Source organism: Camelina sativa, chromosome 20 (assembly GCF_030686135.1).
Source record: "Camelina sativa cultivar CO46 ecotype springtype chromosome 20, ASM3068613v1".
In the NCBI taxonomy this organism is placed as follows: domain Eukaryota; kingdom Viridiplantae; phylum Streptophyta; class Magnoliopsida; order Brassicales; family Brassicaceae; genus Camelina; species Camelina sativa.
The window spans coordinates 889,041-905,672 of record NC_141899.1 but is presented as its reverse complement, the minus strand read 5'-3'; the positions used below and the strand labels follow the sequence as shown (position 1 = coordinate 905,672).

At 35.1% G+C, this 16,632-nt stretch overlaps 2 protein-coding genes and 2 pseudogenes across 4 annotated transcripts; 2 read left to right on the top strand and 2 right to left on the bottom strand.

Moving 5' to 3' along the window:
* The first annotated feature begins 2,086 nt into the window (after nt 1–2,086).
* On the top strand, nt 2,087–4,828 carry LOC104768482 (L-type lectin-domain containing receptor kinase VIII.2). The gene has a single exon (XM_010492479.3). The coding sequence runs from the start codon at nt 2,537–2,539 to the stop codon at nt 4,778–4,780; it is 2,244 nt and encodes a 747-aa protein (XP_010490781.2). The 5' UTR covers nt 2,087–2,536; the 3' UTR covers nt 4,781–4,828.
* Nucleotides 4,829–7,363: 2,535 nt separating this feature from the next.
* On the bottom strand, nt 7,364–8,799 carry LOC104768481 (uncharacterized). 3 transcript variants are annotated; one of them, XM_010492478.3, is made up of 3 exons: nt 8,294–8,799; nt 8,033–8,191; nt 7,364–7,607 (listed from the first exon to the last, which is right to left on the bottom strand). In XM_010492478.3, the coding sequence occupies exons 1-3, from the start codon at nt 8,358–8,360 to the stop codon at nt 7,603–7,605; spliced, it is 231 nt and encodes a 76-aa protein (XP_010490780.1). In that variant the 5' UTR covers nt 8,361–8,799; the 3' UTR covers nt 7,364–7,602. The 3 variants fall into 3 exon arrangements, with proteins under 3 accessions (XP_010490780.1, XP_087362486.1, XP_087362487.1); XM_087506360.1 differs by having other exon boundaries at nt 7,364–7,598; nt 8,294–8,445; XM_087506361.1 differs by lacking the exon at nt 7,364–7,607 and having other exon boundaries at nt 7,892–8,191; nt 8,294–8,445.
* A 2,076-nt stretch (nt 8,800–10,875) lies between these two features.
* On the bottom strand, nt 10,876–12,057 carry LOC104768479 (uncharacterized; annotated as a pseudogene).
* Nucleotides 12,058–14,383: 2,326 nt separating this feature from the next.
* Nucleotides 14,384–16,268, top strand: LOC104768478 (putative F-box/LRR-repeat protein At3g28410; annotated as a pseudogene).
* The last annotated feature ends 364 nt before the right edge of the window (nt 16,269–16,632 follow it).

Sequence of the window (16,632 nt, the reverse complement as noted above, 5' to 3'; positions counted from 1 at the left end):
GTATAAACGCAAAATTATAAAATGAGCAACAATATATACACACTTCATTTTATATACGGCTCCACTTGTATTTGATTAATTATAACTTTTGTAACAATTCAAATAATTGAATATGGACGCCGGACTTATTTAAACTTAATCGGTCAAAATTCAAAAAAGCTCGACGTCATTATATAAAGAATTACCTACCGCAACGATTAAAATAAAACAATTTGATCGAGGTATATATAGCACTAGTGGTTTTTGGTTAGAACTCAGAACAAAAGTGATTAAGATCACTTGTTTCATGTTAACTAGTCAACCAAATGCAAATTATAAGCAAGAGATCTAAACTATCTTTCGTTAACATGATGCAATACTTGAATAAATGAAACATAATACACTATTAACTTTGAGACAAAACGCAGAATTTATAAATTTCTGATAAATCATGCATGAATCACACTTTCTTGTTTTTTTTGAAGGTATGTTTTTTTCGGATACGATCGAGGCCCCATTAAGATATGTCTATTTTATTCTTTGAAGCTATAGCGATGCGGTTCGCACTTGGTTTCTCTTGAGCAAATATTTAACTTTTGCAGCATTGTTTTATAGTTTATTTTGGTTTGAACTTTCAAAGACAAATACGTTGTGGGTTCAATGTTGCAACTAGAACACAAAAGGGACCGACGTGAGTTTTTAAGTAAACCGCCCCGCTTTGGATAACTATAATAATATTCACTTTGCTTATGTATGGGAGAAACACTTTTTTCTTTATTTTTGATTGATTTATCGTTGAATGACAAAATGGTTATACTATTGCACGCATATGTTTTTTAGCTATCACGATTTTGATTGGCAAAATCTTTGAATGACCCGAGTAACATCATTATTATGCAATTCCACAAAATTTTATACTCCTAGTAAAATTAATAATTGCTCTCTGCTAGTACGCGATTCCATTATTTAATGACAATTGACAAGTAGTATACTTCCCACAATACTGCCAATCTATTTGTTTCTTACCAATTAAAGCCAAGTAGCCCACGTAAACATGTGGGTTTCAATGGTTCTAGAAAAATGATAAGTTGAAAACAGAGGAACCTTCTATATAAGTCGTCGAGAAAGTTTATTTAATCCATCAAAGGGAACTTCTCTACATCAATTGCTCTTGAACTACATTTTTTTTTTTTTTTTTGACCAAGAAGTCAAGAACCATATAACCTCAATCGAGCTATGACGAAAGTTCTTACTTTCGTCCACTGCCATAATGGGAACTCGCGACTCTGACTCAATAGACGACAATGATTTGGATTTATCAGAAACCATAAACTCAAGATTATACCAAAATAGTCTCAAAGGTCTCATGCTTCTGTTTTTTTCATTTTTCCATTATAGATTGTAGAGTAGCAGATCAGAATCTAAATAATCCAACTTGGGACACCACATGCAAGTTGAAACATTGGCACCGCGTGAGATTACACTTTTGTTACAAATTAGCTTTTGGGCCCAATATAGGCTTGAGCCCAAGCCCATATAAAAAGTTCATTTTATTTAATATCAGACCCATATCCATAAGATACATTTAGAGGTTTTTTTACATGCAATTCAGGATTTCCTTTATAAAAAAAGAAGTGGATTCCAGTTTGAGGGAATTTGATCACCAACCAAAATTTAGACTATAATAAATAAGGAACTGAATAAAAGAGATGGTTTAATCTATTATTGAACACACGAAAGCAATTAAATATACGTTCAGATAGACATGAATACTTCATACTGTGACACGATGTCTCGTAGATGGTCGATTTTTTATTTTTTTTTATTTTGGCTACCAACCTAGTAAGATAAAAGAAATAAGCAATAGAGACAAAAGCAAAGAAAAGAATACAAAAATAGTAACACGAGCTGGTATGAAAAGGAGTGGCTGCGTTTTGGACTTGTGGATTAGTTAGAGATGAATGATTAAGATCTTGACATCTTCTTTGTTAATTAATGCTGGTTATGTATATAATCATATCCAAACGAAGTTTCCTTTGATACAATTATAAAAAGAGAGTATCACTGAAGAAAACGGGTACAGTTTGTAACGTTAAAGTCAAACAAAAAAATCATGTGCCATGAAACTTTCACATCGTTGTCCTTGTATGTTTGTTTATATGCTTATTTCTTACAAATAATTAACCAAAATAAAAGTTTTCTACAAACTGATAAAGGACTTGCGAAAACTGTGACTACTAATGAAATTTAAAAATTAGATTTAAAGCAAAGAAGAAATAAGTGCAGAAGTACTTGGATCATCATAACTCATAAGTTCAGAAAGTCATTAACAAACTCTACTACCAAAGACTTTTTTTTTAGGAACGAGATCTCAAAAACAGAACAGAAGCAAGCACGCGCGCGCACGTGAGGACCTTCTCAATCGCTGGAAAATTTCCATATTTTATAATTCCACGTGTCAATCAGCAGATCCACCTGTCTTCTTCACTTATGCTTTTTTTTTTTTTTCCCACTCTCTTCTGTCTGATTCAGTGAGTTTTGTCTTCGTCTCCTTTGTATGATTGTCTCGGTGGCGAACCTAACAACCACCGAAACCGAAATCTTCGAAACTTCTCCTCAGCTTTTTGTTCCAAAGGAATCCAATGAAAAAAATCTACAAATGTTGAAACTTCCACACAGATTCCTCTCTGTTTACTCAACTCTCATCCACATTATCGCCTCTTTCCTCTGTTCCTCCGACGTCAGAGGCGATTTCCCGGCGACGAGATTCGATTTAGGTACGTTGACTCTCTCAAGTCTCAAGCTTCTCGGCGATGCTCATCTCAACAACGGAACTATAAAGCTCACTCGTGAGCTCTCTGTTCCTACTTCCACCGCCGGTAAAGCTCTTTACGGCAAACCGGTTAAATTCCGCCACCCGGAGACTCATTCTCCGGCGAGCTTCACTACGTACTTCTCCTTCACGGTAACCAATCTCAATCCTTCTTCGATTGGCGGTGGATTAGCTTTCGTTATCTGCCCTGATGGAGAATACATCGGATCCTCCGGTGGGTTTCTCGGTCTAACCGAAGAAACCGGATCCGGGTCGGGTTTTGTCGCGGTTGAATTCGACACGTTGATGGATGTGGAATTCAAAGACGTGAACGGGAACCACGTGGGGTTGGATCTAAACGCCGTCGTTTCAGCCGCGGTATCAGATTTGGGAAACTTCGACATCGATCTCAAGAGCGGAAACTCCGTGAACTCATGGATCACTTACGACGGGTCGGGTCGGGTTTTAACCGTTTACGTCTCTTACTCAAACGTGAAACCCGAATCTCCGATTTTGTCGGTTCCTCTCGATCTCGACCGTTACGTAACCGATTCAATGTTCGTTGGGTTCTCAGGATCAACACAAGGAAGCACTGAGATTCACAGTATAGATTGGTGGAGCTTTACTTCATCTTTCGAATCATCTGAATCTCCACCGCCGATGTCTAACTCTCCTCCTCTGTCGTCCTCGTCGGCGTCGATCGTTCCATCCGTATCCACCGTCCGGAGAAAAACAGCCGATCCGTCTTCCTCTTGCCGTAACAAACTCTGTAAAAAATCACCAGCCGCCGTCGCCGGAGTAGTAACCGCCGGAGCATTCTTCTTAGCATTATTCGCCGGAGTTATAATATGGGTTTACTCCAACAAGATCAAATACAATCGAAAGTCTGAATCTTTCCCATCGGAGATCATCAAATCGCCGAGAGAATTCACATACAAGGAGCTTAAGTTAGCCACCGATTCTTTCAGCTCGTCGAGAGTCATCGGAAACGGAGCGTTCGGTACAGTCTACAGAGGAATCTTACCAGATTCCGGCGAAACCATCGCCATCAAAAGATGCAGTCACATCTCTCAAGGAAACACTGAATTCTTATCGGAGTTGTCTTTAATCGGAACACTTCGTCACCGGAATCTTCTCCGTCTTCAAGGCTATTGCAGAGAGAAAGGAGAAATTTTGTTAATTTACGATCTAATGCCTAACGGATCACTTGATAAAGCACTCTACGAGTCTCCGACGACGTTACCGTGGCCTCACCGGAGACAAATCCTTCGTGGGGTAGCTTCTGCGTTAGCGTATTTGCATCAAGAGTGTGAGAATCAGATCATTCACCGTGATGTGAAGACAAGCAACATTATGCTAGACGCAAGTTTTAATCCGAAGTTAGGAGATTTCGGACTCGCTAGACAAACGGAGCACGATAAGTCGCCGGACGCAACCGCCGCCGCCGGAACAATGGGCTATTTAGCGCCGGAGTATTTGCTTACCGGTCGAGCGACGGAGAAAACCGACGTTTTTAGCTACGGAGCCGTTGTTCTTGAAGTATGCACTGGTCGAAGACCTATTACCCGACCCGAACCGGAACCTGGTTTAAGACCCGGTTTAAGATCGAGTTTGGTAGATTGGGTTTGGGGTTTGTATAGAGAAGGGAAGCTATTGACGGCGGTGGACGAGCGGTTGAGGAACGGCGGAGAATTTAACCCGGAGGAGATTAATCGGGTTTTGATGGTGGGCCTTGCTTGTTCAAAACCCGACCCAGTAACGCGGCCCACTATGAGAAGTGTGGTTCAGATTCTAGTTGGGGAAGCTGATGTACCGGAAGTTCCGATTGCGAAGCCGTCGTCGTCGATGAGCTTTAGTACGTCGGAGTTATTGCTTACGTTACAAGACAGTGTATCGGACTGTAATGAAGTTTTGGCTCCCATCTCTACGACTTCTTGTTCCTCGTCCGAACATGACATCTTCATTGTCGGCAAGGACCGATCGGTTTAAAGTAATATTTAATCAAATTACAGTTAATTATTAAATTCGAAGCAAAAATTTTGGTACTTAAAATGAAAATAAACCAACCTCAAAAACTTTATACTAATTCTTAAAAAAATATTGGAATTTACATGTAAATTTTCTGTTCAATGTAATAATTTTTGTTTTGGCACCTCAAGACACAGTTTGTAACTATGTATAAAAAAAATTTCGATTTCAATAGACAAATGTTAATAGTTTCTTACACTTTTACCAGTTGAACTTTGGATGGTAAGTTTGGTGACTGTCGCTTTCTTTACTTTGAATTTGATAAGAGTTTCGACTGTATAAGAAAAGGTTTAGCGATTGGTCCCCATATCTATAAGACTATAACTAGTTAACTACAAGTGGGAGCATAGAAAAAACTGTATAACCTATTTGGGTCATCATATCAGTATATCACATAGACCACTCTTATCGCACAAAAATGTCGTTCTTTTGCGTCCACAAAAAGTATGCTTTGGCATTAATAATGAAGTTCTTGTAATTTAAGTCCAAGTTAACGGCTAGATTTTAGTAAAACATTTAAATTAACAAAATCATAAATTTTAGCTCGATATGTTTGCCAGCACGAGAGTAACTAATATCTCGTGAAATAGAAAAGAAATAATCGATAGATTCATACAATAAGGGGGAACAAGAGATTGAGTATAAGAATGGCAAACTTTAGAAAAACAAACAGATTAGTAAATAAAGTATGTTAGAAAATGGAGGTTGGTCATAATCATAAAAAGAATGAGAATGGCATACACTAAAGAATGGGAATCTTACTAATTTCTTACATCAATCAATATATAATACATATCATAAATCAAATCAAAACTTTTAACTAACCTTTTTTGAGTGGTGAAGCATTGGCCTTACACTTCTTAAGCAGTTGCATAGTTGGGAATCTAATTAGTCACATTCATATCGATATATCTATCTTTTTAGATGGTAAAACATTATCATTGTGAAGGCAACAAAATGAAGTCAGAAGAAAGAGTATTACATTACAGGCATAAAAATTTGAAAGAAGAAAAAAAAAAACAAATATATAAAAATATTTAATTCTAAAGTTTTATAAAAGTTGAAAATTAACCGGACTTGGATACTTTTTGGGTTTACGGCTCGATCCAATTGTGTGTAGTATTTAATGTCTAATACTTTGGGCATTTTAAGGTATTATTGTGGCAGCCCAGTAAGAGGACAATTATGGATTAGTAATAAATTCATTACTCAAATCTTCTCAATTCTCATCATACAATATTCACATTTTAAAATGGAAAAAGGATCTGGTTTTAGAATGCAAGTTGTATCATTTAAAACTTGAACTTTGCATGAAACTGAAAACTTGAATATGCCAAATTATAATACGATTATACATACACATACAAGCTGCTACAAAAGAAGCTTATTTTAGGTTTTTAGAGAAAGACGCCTAAAATTGATATAACTTTACAAGCCTATTAGGCTATTTCACCGCCATAAAAGTGGTTCATAAGCAATCTCAACATCAGATTCGCGCTATACGACTATTTTTTTGCTTAGAGGTTTTGTTCAGTTAATCTGTAATAATCAACGCAACGTTCTAAAAGAAACTCCATTTATTAATTTCGATGCCAAGCGCTATATATACTCTGTTTCTCCTTAACAGTCGAAGAGAACGAACAGATTCTCTTTAATTTCTTCTTGTGTGAATATGTTTGATATGCCTTATAGAACATTTGTTGTGTGTCATCAGTACTGTGTGTCATTAAAACTCCTGTTTTTGAAAGTACTCCAACATTAATAGGTCCAATCAAAACTTAACTTTGTATTATAAACTCATAATTCATAATCCGAAACGTTCTTCTCAAATCCCATGTGAGAGGTATGGACGCGCGGTACTGATCTGATCATCTGAATATTGTGATAAATAATACACATGGTCCAATTTTAAAATGAAATGATTGATGAAGTGATTAAAAGGTGGGTCAACTTCTGATAAAGTGTGTCCCATGTATCCAGTGTCTTAGATTACTCGATATATGATCATGATTTATCACGAATTTTAATTTGAATACATGCACAAGTATAATAATATAAACAATCTTAATAATTATTGCCCAAAAAAAAAACAAAAACAATCTTAATTTTAATTTTCATGCATCTAATAAAGGAATTTGAATTGTCTAAGGAGATAGATACAAAATAGAATACATAATAAACTTATTTCTTTTGCACAAAAAAAAAAAAAACTTATTTCTATTATACCAACATAGATACAAAATAGATGGTATATAATCAACTTATTTGTAGTACCAACATCCAAAACATCATCTATGTCATTCGTAATTCTTGCCCATGGACAGCCCTAGTGTGAAATACAAAGGGTTAAAACATATTTCCATGTCTATGTTTTTTTATCAAATAAGATTTTCATTATATGTCAAAACAAAACAAAATTAGCTAAATAATTATACTGGTATCTATGTGTGGTGACACATTATACCCTGAATTAATCTGAATATGGTTTTACAAGATTCAGACCGAAAAAAATGATACAAATCAACGGTGCATGAAGAAAAGAAAAGAAAAGAAAAGACCGGACATAACATCAGGAGAGTAGTGTGTGTTATTCACACTAACAGTGCTGATCTCACATCGATGATCATATGATAAATATGTAATAAGGTATATATAAATAACTCTAGCTGTACCCATTACTCATTTATATCACAACTCTCGTAAATATACTTGATTCCTCTTTAACTTGAAGCTTCTGCATCATCTCTCTTCTCCTTTGAAAGGGTATCTCTCTCTCTCTCTCTCTAGTCTGATAAATAATAGAGAAACAAATTCATGAAATGTTTATTATATATTAGCATGAGCTCAACCCATATGTAATCAACTCAACTCGTATTATCATACAGACACAGTATATATTACTGATTATTTTCCCTTAGTCTCAATGTACACAAACCCTGATCAATTGATTAATCCTTCATATTTCGAGTCACCATTATCATCCACTATGTGCAAGAACAGAAAATTAATCAATTCCTTGGATCAAAATATTGTTAAAAGAAGAAATGGTATCATTTAATAATACACATGATATCATTAAATGATCGTTATTTACCATTATATATAAATAAATAAAAATCTCAAAGACTGATATTTACGTAACAGCCATAAATAAATAAAAATACAGTATATGAGTAGATATAGATAGATATGAAGGTGGATATCACAACTTACTCTTTCCTTCTACATGAGCACCGGCCGATCCAGCGGTGAGGGTTTTATGGTGGATGTACGGTGGTTTGCCGTGTATAGTCTCCGGCGGAGGTCTAGAGTTATGAGTCTCCGGCCCCCTGTAATCGATCTCGTACACCTCTGAATCCGTTTGCTCTGATCCTGAATAAGGTTTTGAAGTACGTACAACACTTAAAACTACAAATAATAATATATCATAATTAAGTAAGGGTTTAAAAATAAAAAACAAAGAACAAAAAGTACCTTTAGCGAAGCAAGGCACGGCAAGGAGGAGGTAGATGATGAGGAAACTCACGACGGTCGATTTCATTTCGCTTCGTTCTTGTTTTTCTTTAAGACAAACCCAATGAGTGTTTTTGTTTTGAATGGTAATATTTCGGGTACATGATGGCCTTATTTATATATAAACGTGGACTCGAAAACGTGTCATGTTTTTATTTAAATTCATTAAAATTAATTCAAATAGATAAGTAAAAATGTCTAACTATTTTTCGCCAAAAACTTAATTAGCTAGCTATACTGTCTATTGTGAATAGATCTGTTCGACATATTAATAGAAAATTAAAATTATACCAGGTGATCGATCAACTGAAAAAGCAACAAATATATTAGATTTCCATGCAAAAAGTTACCAACATTATTGGTTCCGTTAAGAAAAAAATACGTTTAGGAAATCCAATTTTTACATACTTATCTGAATCATGTTTGAATGTTATTAGTATTATTGAATTTATATGCTAATCATCATCTGAAGCCTTGAACATGTTGTGTGCTCTTTGTGGGCAAGGGATTATTATGGACAGTAAAAAAAAGACTGGACCATTATTAATTGTTTTTCACTTATCGTTCATAAATAAGTTCACATAAAATGGGAAAAATAAAAGACAAGTTCATGTGTGAGGGACAATATTAGCTTTCAGACTCATGGCTTCGAAGCTGAATTCGTGTTCCAATCTACTCATTTGGTTTGCATACCAGACGTATTTATTGAACAATATATAGTACTGTTCATTTATTCATAAAAGTTAAATGGATTGGAGTAGTAGTATCGATCATTACTTAACAGTACAAAAAACCAGCATAGAAAATAAAGTTTATAATAGATTCAAATTCGTTTTAGAAAATGTCGCTAGAAATACCGGTACGTACATTCCATTCGTAGTTATTGTATTTTGGCGGTGATATACAAATATACATATACATATTTAAAATCGCCTGCATAAACATTATTGATTGGAGAAAATATATATATCGCTGGTATGAAGTTGAAATATTATTGAGTTAAATGAAAAAAAATGGATGAGGAGATGTTAATGTTATATGCTTCCTCTATCCCCCACTAAATGTCTTACAACTGTACAACTCTGTACTCTCTCTACCTTTCCATTTATTTCAAGTCGGTCGATGGATGGATCGTGTACCCCAAATTTATATATTATCAGTCTATTATATTCCCTTTTTCTATTTATAAGTTACAAGTACTATATACAGATGTCTAGAATGAATGATAATATGAAAGAAAAGATATATATATATATATATATATTTTTCTCTCTTTTTTATATAATTTTATTGTTCGTTTGTGTTTCTTCTTTTGTTTTTTATTATAACAAGCACAATAATTAGTGTATTTAACACTGTTTGGTTAGTAAGTGTAGTCAACTAGTCGTGTAGACACAATGAAATATCTAATTCAACAAACATATCACGCAAAAACAAATACAGAGACTATATGATCATGTAAACAATGGATGCGTACAAATTGGACCAACAACTAGCTTTTGTAAACATTATACCATTACTGAATATTATAGTAGTATAATTTACATAACACAAGTACATCCGTACGTTCCAATATATATATGCTTGACCGTTGGAGAGTCTCATAGTTTAAGAAACCCCTTTGACTTTCGTAAGTGAAAATCCAAAATGTTTTGGCTTTCCATACTATGTTTTTTCCTTACACCGTACTGAAATATGCGAAAAGAACTAGATTTTGATACTTTTTTTTATTCGAATAAACAGATGGACGGAAATAAACTAAAACCATCCAAACCCAAACACAGTCAAATCTGAAAAAGCCAATCACACCCGTTTTCAAATCAGTTTGGTTTCATCAAATGATGAGATACTAAAATCGCAAAAAAAAAAAAAAAATGGTTTGAAATATTCAAGAATATCGGTGAGAGATGTCTTAATCTTGGGGAACTCAATTGAAATATTTTGTATCATATATACTTATATCATATGAATGAGTGTGAGAACTCCATAAATGATTTTGTCTAACATCTTCTTGGTTCTTATTCATAAATCATAAATTGTAATGGGTCCATATATCCTTCTCTACAGCTATTTCATGGCTGTGTTTTTTCTTTCTTTTTCCCCTTAAGGCACGTCTCCTTTCATTTTCACACCCACCCATCTTTAAAAAATAAAATATTTTCCATATAATCATACCATGAATTTATGCATATATCGTATTAGTAATTAACATATTTATGAAGGTCACTGATGAATTATTTGTTTTTACATTTTGGGCCTTCAATTCGTCCTAGTTTCGAACAAATAGCCTACACTATATAAGCCCATCTATAAGTTGGGCCAGAATAAGCCTTTTAGTTTTGTTTTTGGTCAACAGTACCCGAATATTTTTGTGGTTTGTTCTAAGTTCAAACTCTGATACATTGTACTTTAAAACAGTGCAAAACACAATCAAGATTTTAAACTACGGTTTAATTCTCGAATGTGTAAAATTTTGTTTTGTTATGTTTGCTTTGGAATTTAAATAGCACACAAATTAAGTGAAAATAAAACAGAGAATGTAATTTACAAATTGGGAACGATTTTATAAAATGTATTGTCAAACATTTTTGTTTTTAATGCTGAGACATACACACACCTTACGTTATATATGTGTGGATGGATGGATTACAAATCTTACTATACAATTACAAATTGTTTCTCCTCTATATCTTCTAAACACAGTCAATTTTAATCCGATTAAAGACGATTAATTAAAATTAGTGAAATTGACTAAAGTCAATCACGTGAGGGAGAGAGAGAACTAAACCCTACTACCCCTCTAACCTTCTTCTTCATTCGGAAGCAACACCATCATCTTCTCGCCCGATCCTCGCCGGCTCCGATTTGCTCCTTGTCAACACCGGCCGCTGTATAAACGTTATCTCTACTTCATCACTATCAATATTCTCCGACTCGGAAACACTATTGATCTTCTCGGTGGGAATTTCCGATTCAGTTTTCTCCGATCTCTGTGATTCAGCTGCTCGTTGGTTGTTTTCTTCCCAGAATCTAAAAGCCAACGACGACGATCTATACGGTGCAGATCTGCTTCTCGTTAACAAAAGCGCGTCTATCGGCGGCGTTGTAGCCGGAGACACACATAATTTAGGGTTTTCGAACTTTTCTTCTACTTCGACGATTTCATCTTTAATTTCTTGGACTGGTTCCGTCGCCGGACGATCTAATTGGCTTATCGGAGAATCTTTCTCCTTCACTTCCGGACGAGAACAAAGAAACGAAAACAATCTACAGTTAGGCCAAAACGACAGCGTTTTGATTTTCCCGGCGAATTTGTTAAACGACGCGTTTTGCATCCACTTGCATCGTCGTCGGGTCGGGTTATCTCGAGATTCGGGTTTAATTTTGGGCTTCGATCGGTTGACTCGGACTTGACCCATGCAAGTAACTTTAGGAGACGACGGTTCTTGAGCAACCGCCGCAGCTGATTTATTCCGGCGAACGAAGAGAGGACTCGCGCGTGACCTTCCTCTGCTTCGGCTTCTACTTGTACTTCCGCCGTTACTCTTACTCCTCAGAAACCCCATAAAAGGCGGTGGATATTTCTCGACCCGACCCGGACTCGAGACGGGTCTCCGAGAAAGCATCATCTTCTTCTTCTTCTCTCTCTCTCTCTCTCTCTCTCTCTTTCCTCTTCTCTTCACTGTGTTCTGTTTTCGTTTTGTCTTCACTTGGTTTTTTTTTTTTTTGTACGTTTTTTTATACTATTTTATTAATGGTTTTTGAACAAAACATTTCTTTTATTTCTTTCACTATTCGCAACGGACGAATAAGATTTTTAGGGTCTTTATGATATCTACCACTTTATTTTATGTAATTTTTAAATGATTTGTTACTTTATTGTGGAGATTAACTTCTTAATCTACCTTCTTACCAATTCTTAATCTACTTTTGATTTTTTAACATTTTTGTGGTTCCCTATCGTATATGTAGATTAACAAGTGCATCTATATGGGTAAACCCAACTACTTAAGATTCCAAGGACCAACAAAAAAAAAAAAAACTTACTCAATATATCTACTTTAGTTCTTCTTTTTATTAATCTTCTTTGTGTACGACTTTGACTGCTTTGAAACGAATCTTAATAGAAAACAAATTAAATCTAAGTTTCTTATTAGTTTAATCATTGGTGTCATTTTGTTCAGTGTGAAACGAAAACCCCTTTTTGCTTCTTAAGATGTCCACTTATCATTATCGACGTGAATAATAAGTCTTTGCTAGTTGTCACTTATATGGAATCACAAATATAATTTTCATATATTACTACTCGATCATTCGTAAATTTTAACATACTACAAAACAAGATAATAAGGGGAGACTTCAATCCAAAGACTTTAAAAGTGTACATTTTCAGATTTTCATGTCCACACTTTAATCCGATATATATATTTTAAAAGAAAAATGTACTCAAATTTTTGAATGGAGTTATATATGGATTAAAAAAAATGGACCCAATTCCAAAAAGATTGCAATATATTGGGCAATAATAATAAGAGAACACTAGAAGTTGATGGTCTAAAAGCAGAATCCTTGATAAATTTTTTACGACATATGAAGTATGAATTTGACCTCGCTTTTGATGTTATGATTTGGAAATGACTAAAACATAGAGTGGAAATCTTTTTGGGGAAAAAAAAGGAAAAGCAACAATCAACTCTCCCATATCAATTCTTGTCTCCCACTAGGTCACTACCTATATCCTCCTCACTAAAACCCATCAAAAATATAAACCCAATATACATTTATTGATTGACATGATTGTTTTCTACTTACATACATGCGAACAAGTATGTATTTTCTACTTATAACCAAAACAACAATAACGAATGGGAAAATGGAATACACATGAACATAATTTTTGTGTGGTTGTTGTTCAGTCCAATCCAACCATTTGATGTACTCTAAACCAAATCGAATTTCAGGTCGGTTCTTCGAATTGAGGAGAACCAGATTGAACCCCTTATCTCTCTTCAATTTAATTTTCGTCATTTGAATAAACCGAAAACCACAGTTAAGTCAAATAAATCAAACTAAAGCAAAAGCATGATATAGAACCAAAAATTCAACCCACAAGTTTTCTTCCTTTTTGACACTTTCTATTTGTCCAACTAGAAACTTTTAGATATTATTAATTTTTAAGCATTACGCTTCAAACATCACTTTTCACCACATGTGTGTGTGTGTGTATGAGAGAACTTATGTTTCTATCAGAAAAGAGAGTTTAGAGATCCGCTTTAGACGGAGAAAAGATTTCCCTTTTGCGTGTACTGATCAGTGAAGACACAGCAAAAACGACAATCACACGGAGACCAACCTACAAAGGCTATATATATAACTATTGTTCTCTTTCAATGTGAACGCAAAAACCTAAAACTCGACAGTATTCTCATAAATAATGAACCAGCTGCTAAATCTTCATACATGTCAAGGAGCTTTCAAAAACAAGTGGATTAGCAGTTTGCAGACGCATTATTCAATCAAAGTTAGCACCCTCACCAATACCATCCAATAATGAAGATAGCTGCTCCACAGTTAAAAAAAGACCCCGTATTTGGATATCCAGCATTGATCCGGATTCAAGCCTTGCAATTTCAAGTGTAGAACATAAAAAAGAATGGTCAAACAAACTAGTAGAGATTCACAACTATATGTATGAACACATTAGCCCAAAGAGACAAAGGACACGGTTCTCAGATGGTTCCTCGATCGTGGTTTACTAGATTGTTTTGAAAAATAAAAAGAGGACTCTGTAAAACTAAAAAATTCGCAATCATGTAAAACTATTGCACTGCAAGGATGATGTAAAGTTGTAAAGAGTCTATCGCAGGAACAAATATATACTGTAGAAAAAACCGGAACGTAAAGGCAATAGTTTTTATTTTTATATTTTATTATTACTATTATTTATTTTTATTTTTTGCAAAATTTACAAAAGGCAATGATATTTATTATTTTAATAAGAACGTATACGTATTGTGCAAACAAAAGAAACCCTAAAACGTCTGCTTTATCATGGCGAACAGGCGAGGGAGACGGAGGCGCCGAAAACGTGGTAAAAACCATAACCACTGCAGAATCCAACGCTGTGCAGATTTCATCAACTCTATGCCAGATGACATCCTTCACCATATTCTCTCATTTCTTCCCACCGATTTGGCCATGACAACTTGCGTCTTATCCAGACGGTGGAGGCATGTATGGTGCGAGACACCTTCTCTCGACATCGATGGGTTTAGACTCAAGGATGAAGCGATAAACCGAATTCTAACATCCTACAAGGCTCCCAATATCACTAGTTGCAATCTTATTATGAGGGTTGGTTACAGTAAGGTTAATAACTGGATCGAGTTCGCTCTGTCCCGCAATGTGCAGAAGCTATTTGTGGCCATCTTAAGTTGTTACGCTGACAAGACTTACAGTTTTCCAGATATCTTCTATCTAAGTTTCTCTTTAGGGCATCTCCAACCCCACTCTATTTTAGAGTCAAATCTCTATTATAGAGTGCTCCAACTCTACTCTATATTTTACTCTAAAATAGAGAAAATAATAGGATTGCTCTATATATAGAGCAATTCTATTCTAACATCTATTTTTTTACACTAACTCTATTATAGAGGTGAAAATAGAGTAATACATTGGAGGAAAACAGTGCTCTATTTTTGAGTTACTCTATTTTAGAGAAAAGAATAGAGAAATACAATGGAGATGATCTTAAAGCAACTCATCTTAGAGAGCTTTTGTGATATGATTCCCAGATGCACAGTGTCTTGGAAATCCCTAATGCACAGTGTAAGGAACTTGTCGCTGTTTTATTGTAGACTTCCAGATGAGTCCATTGATAATATTCTCTCTGGCTGTCCAAACCTCGAAAGCTTGAAACTGGATACATGCAGATTACTTGAGCGTCTTGATCTGAGTAAATCACCGAGTCTGAGGAGATTGGAGATAAACTTTCCTCTTTCAGGGCCAGTTATGATTGTAGCGCCACACATCCATTATTTGAAATTGAAATACTATGGTAGACCATCTACTTTAGTGGATGTCACCTCTTTGGCCGAAGCTGACCTTCAAATTATCAGTGAAATACTCCTTCCCTCGACTGCTGATCTTTATCAAACCATGGAGCTGGAGATGCTAGCAAAATTACACAACGTAGAGAGGCTTACTCTTGGGGAAACCCTTCTTCAGGTACATATATGTTGCGCGCAATTCCCTAAAACATGAACTTAATTCCTAGCTAAGTGGGTTTCTAACAAATGTTTCATTAGTGCGTGACCAAATTATCATTTCATCTGGTTTTGTAATTAGATTCTATCTCTCGCCGTTCCTTTCCCAACGCTCAAGGTCCAAACTTTGATTGTTAAAACAGAGTTTGTTCGATCTATTATCCCTGGTATATCAAGGTTACTGCAAAATTCACCTGGATTAAAGAAGCTAACGTTACACACAATGGACATCCACCGCATAATGGTATCTATACCACAAGCCTCTTTTATTTTTTTTGCAGAAATTAACTAATAATTGGCTAGCAGGATTGTATAGTTTTTTTTTAAAAAATCACTAGTGTTGATTAGTTTGCTTTTTTTATGCTCTACAGGATATGCATCGCTTGAAAGGTTTATTTCCGGATCAAAGTTGGAGATCAACATGTGAGGTGTTTCCTACATCAAAGGAGATCTATAAGATGTTGGGTTGTAATGATGCGACGTCGAAACTCTTGGCTTCGTTCATTGAATTGGTGGTGAGAAACGCAAAGACACTAGAGAGGATGGTTATATGGTTGGGAGGTACTTACTTTAATGATGCACAACAATGGTTCGAAGAGATGCTTTAGATGGTTGAAACGATTTCTCACAACAATAATGTCTCCATTGTGCTCAAACGAAGCAATTGCTAAAAATATTTGCATCATTGTGTGTTGTTATTTAGTCTTTAATATTCATACAACATTTTATAATATACTCATCTGTTTAACTAACCATTGTTACAATCAAAATCTCAAGAACTAAGGCAGTAGAGTGTACCGGACCAAACCAACTGGTACGATGGATATGAAGTAAGAACCACTTGATGCAATCAACTAATCTACTTAAACTTGTATGCAGCAACAGCTTGATCTCATGATTTGTATTTTACTATCAATCAAAAAATCAATTTTAACATTCGTTGATGGTCCTCCTTTCGAGTACAGTCGGTGCTGACCAAATCTGGTTTTAACCGGAACCGACTATTTGCATGATTCTTTGACAACACAATTTGCA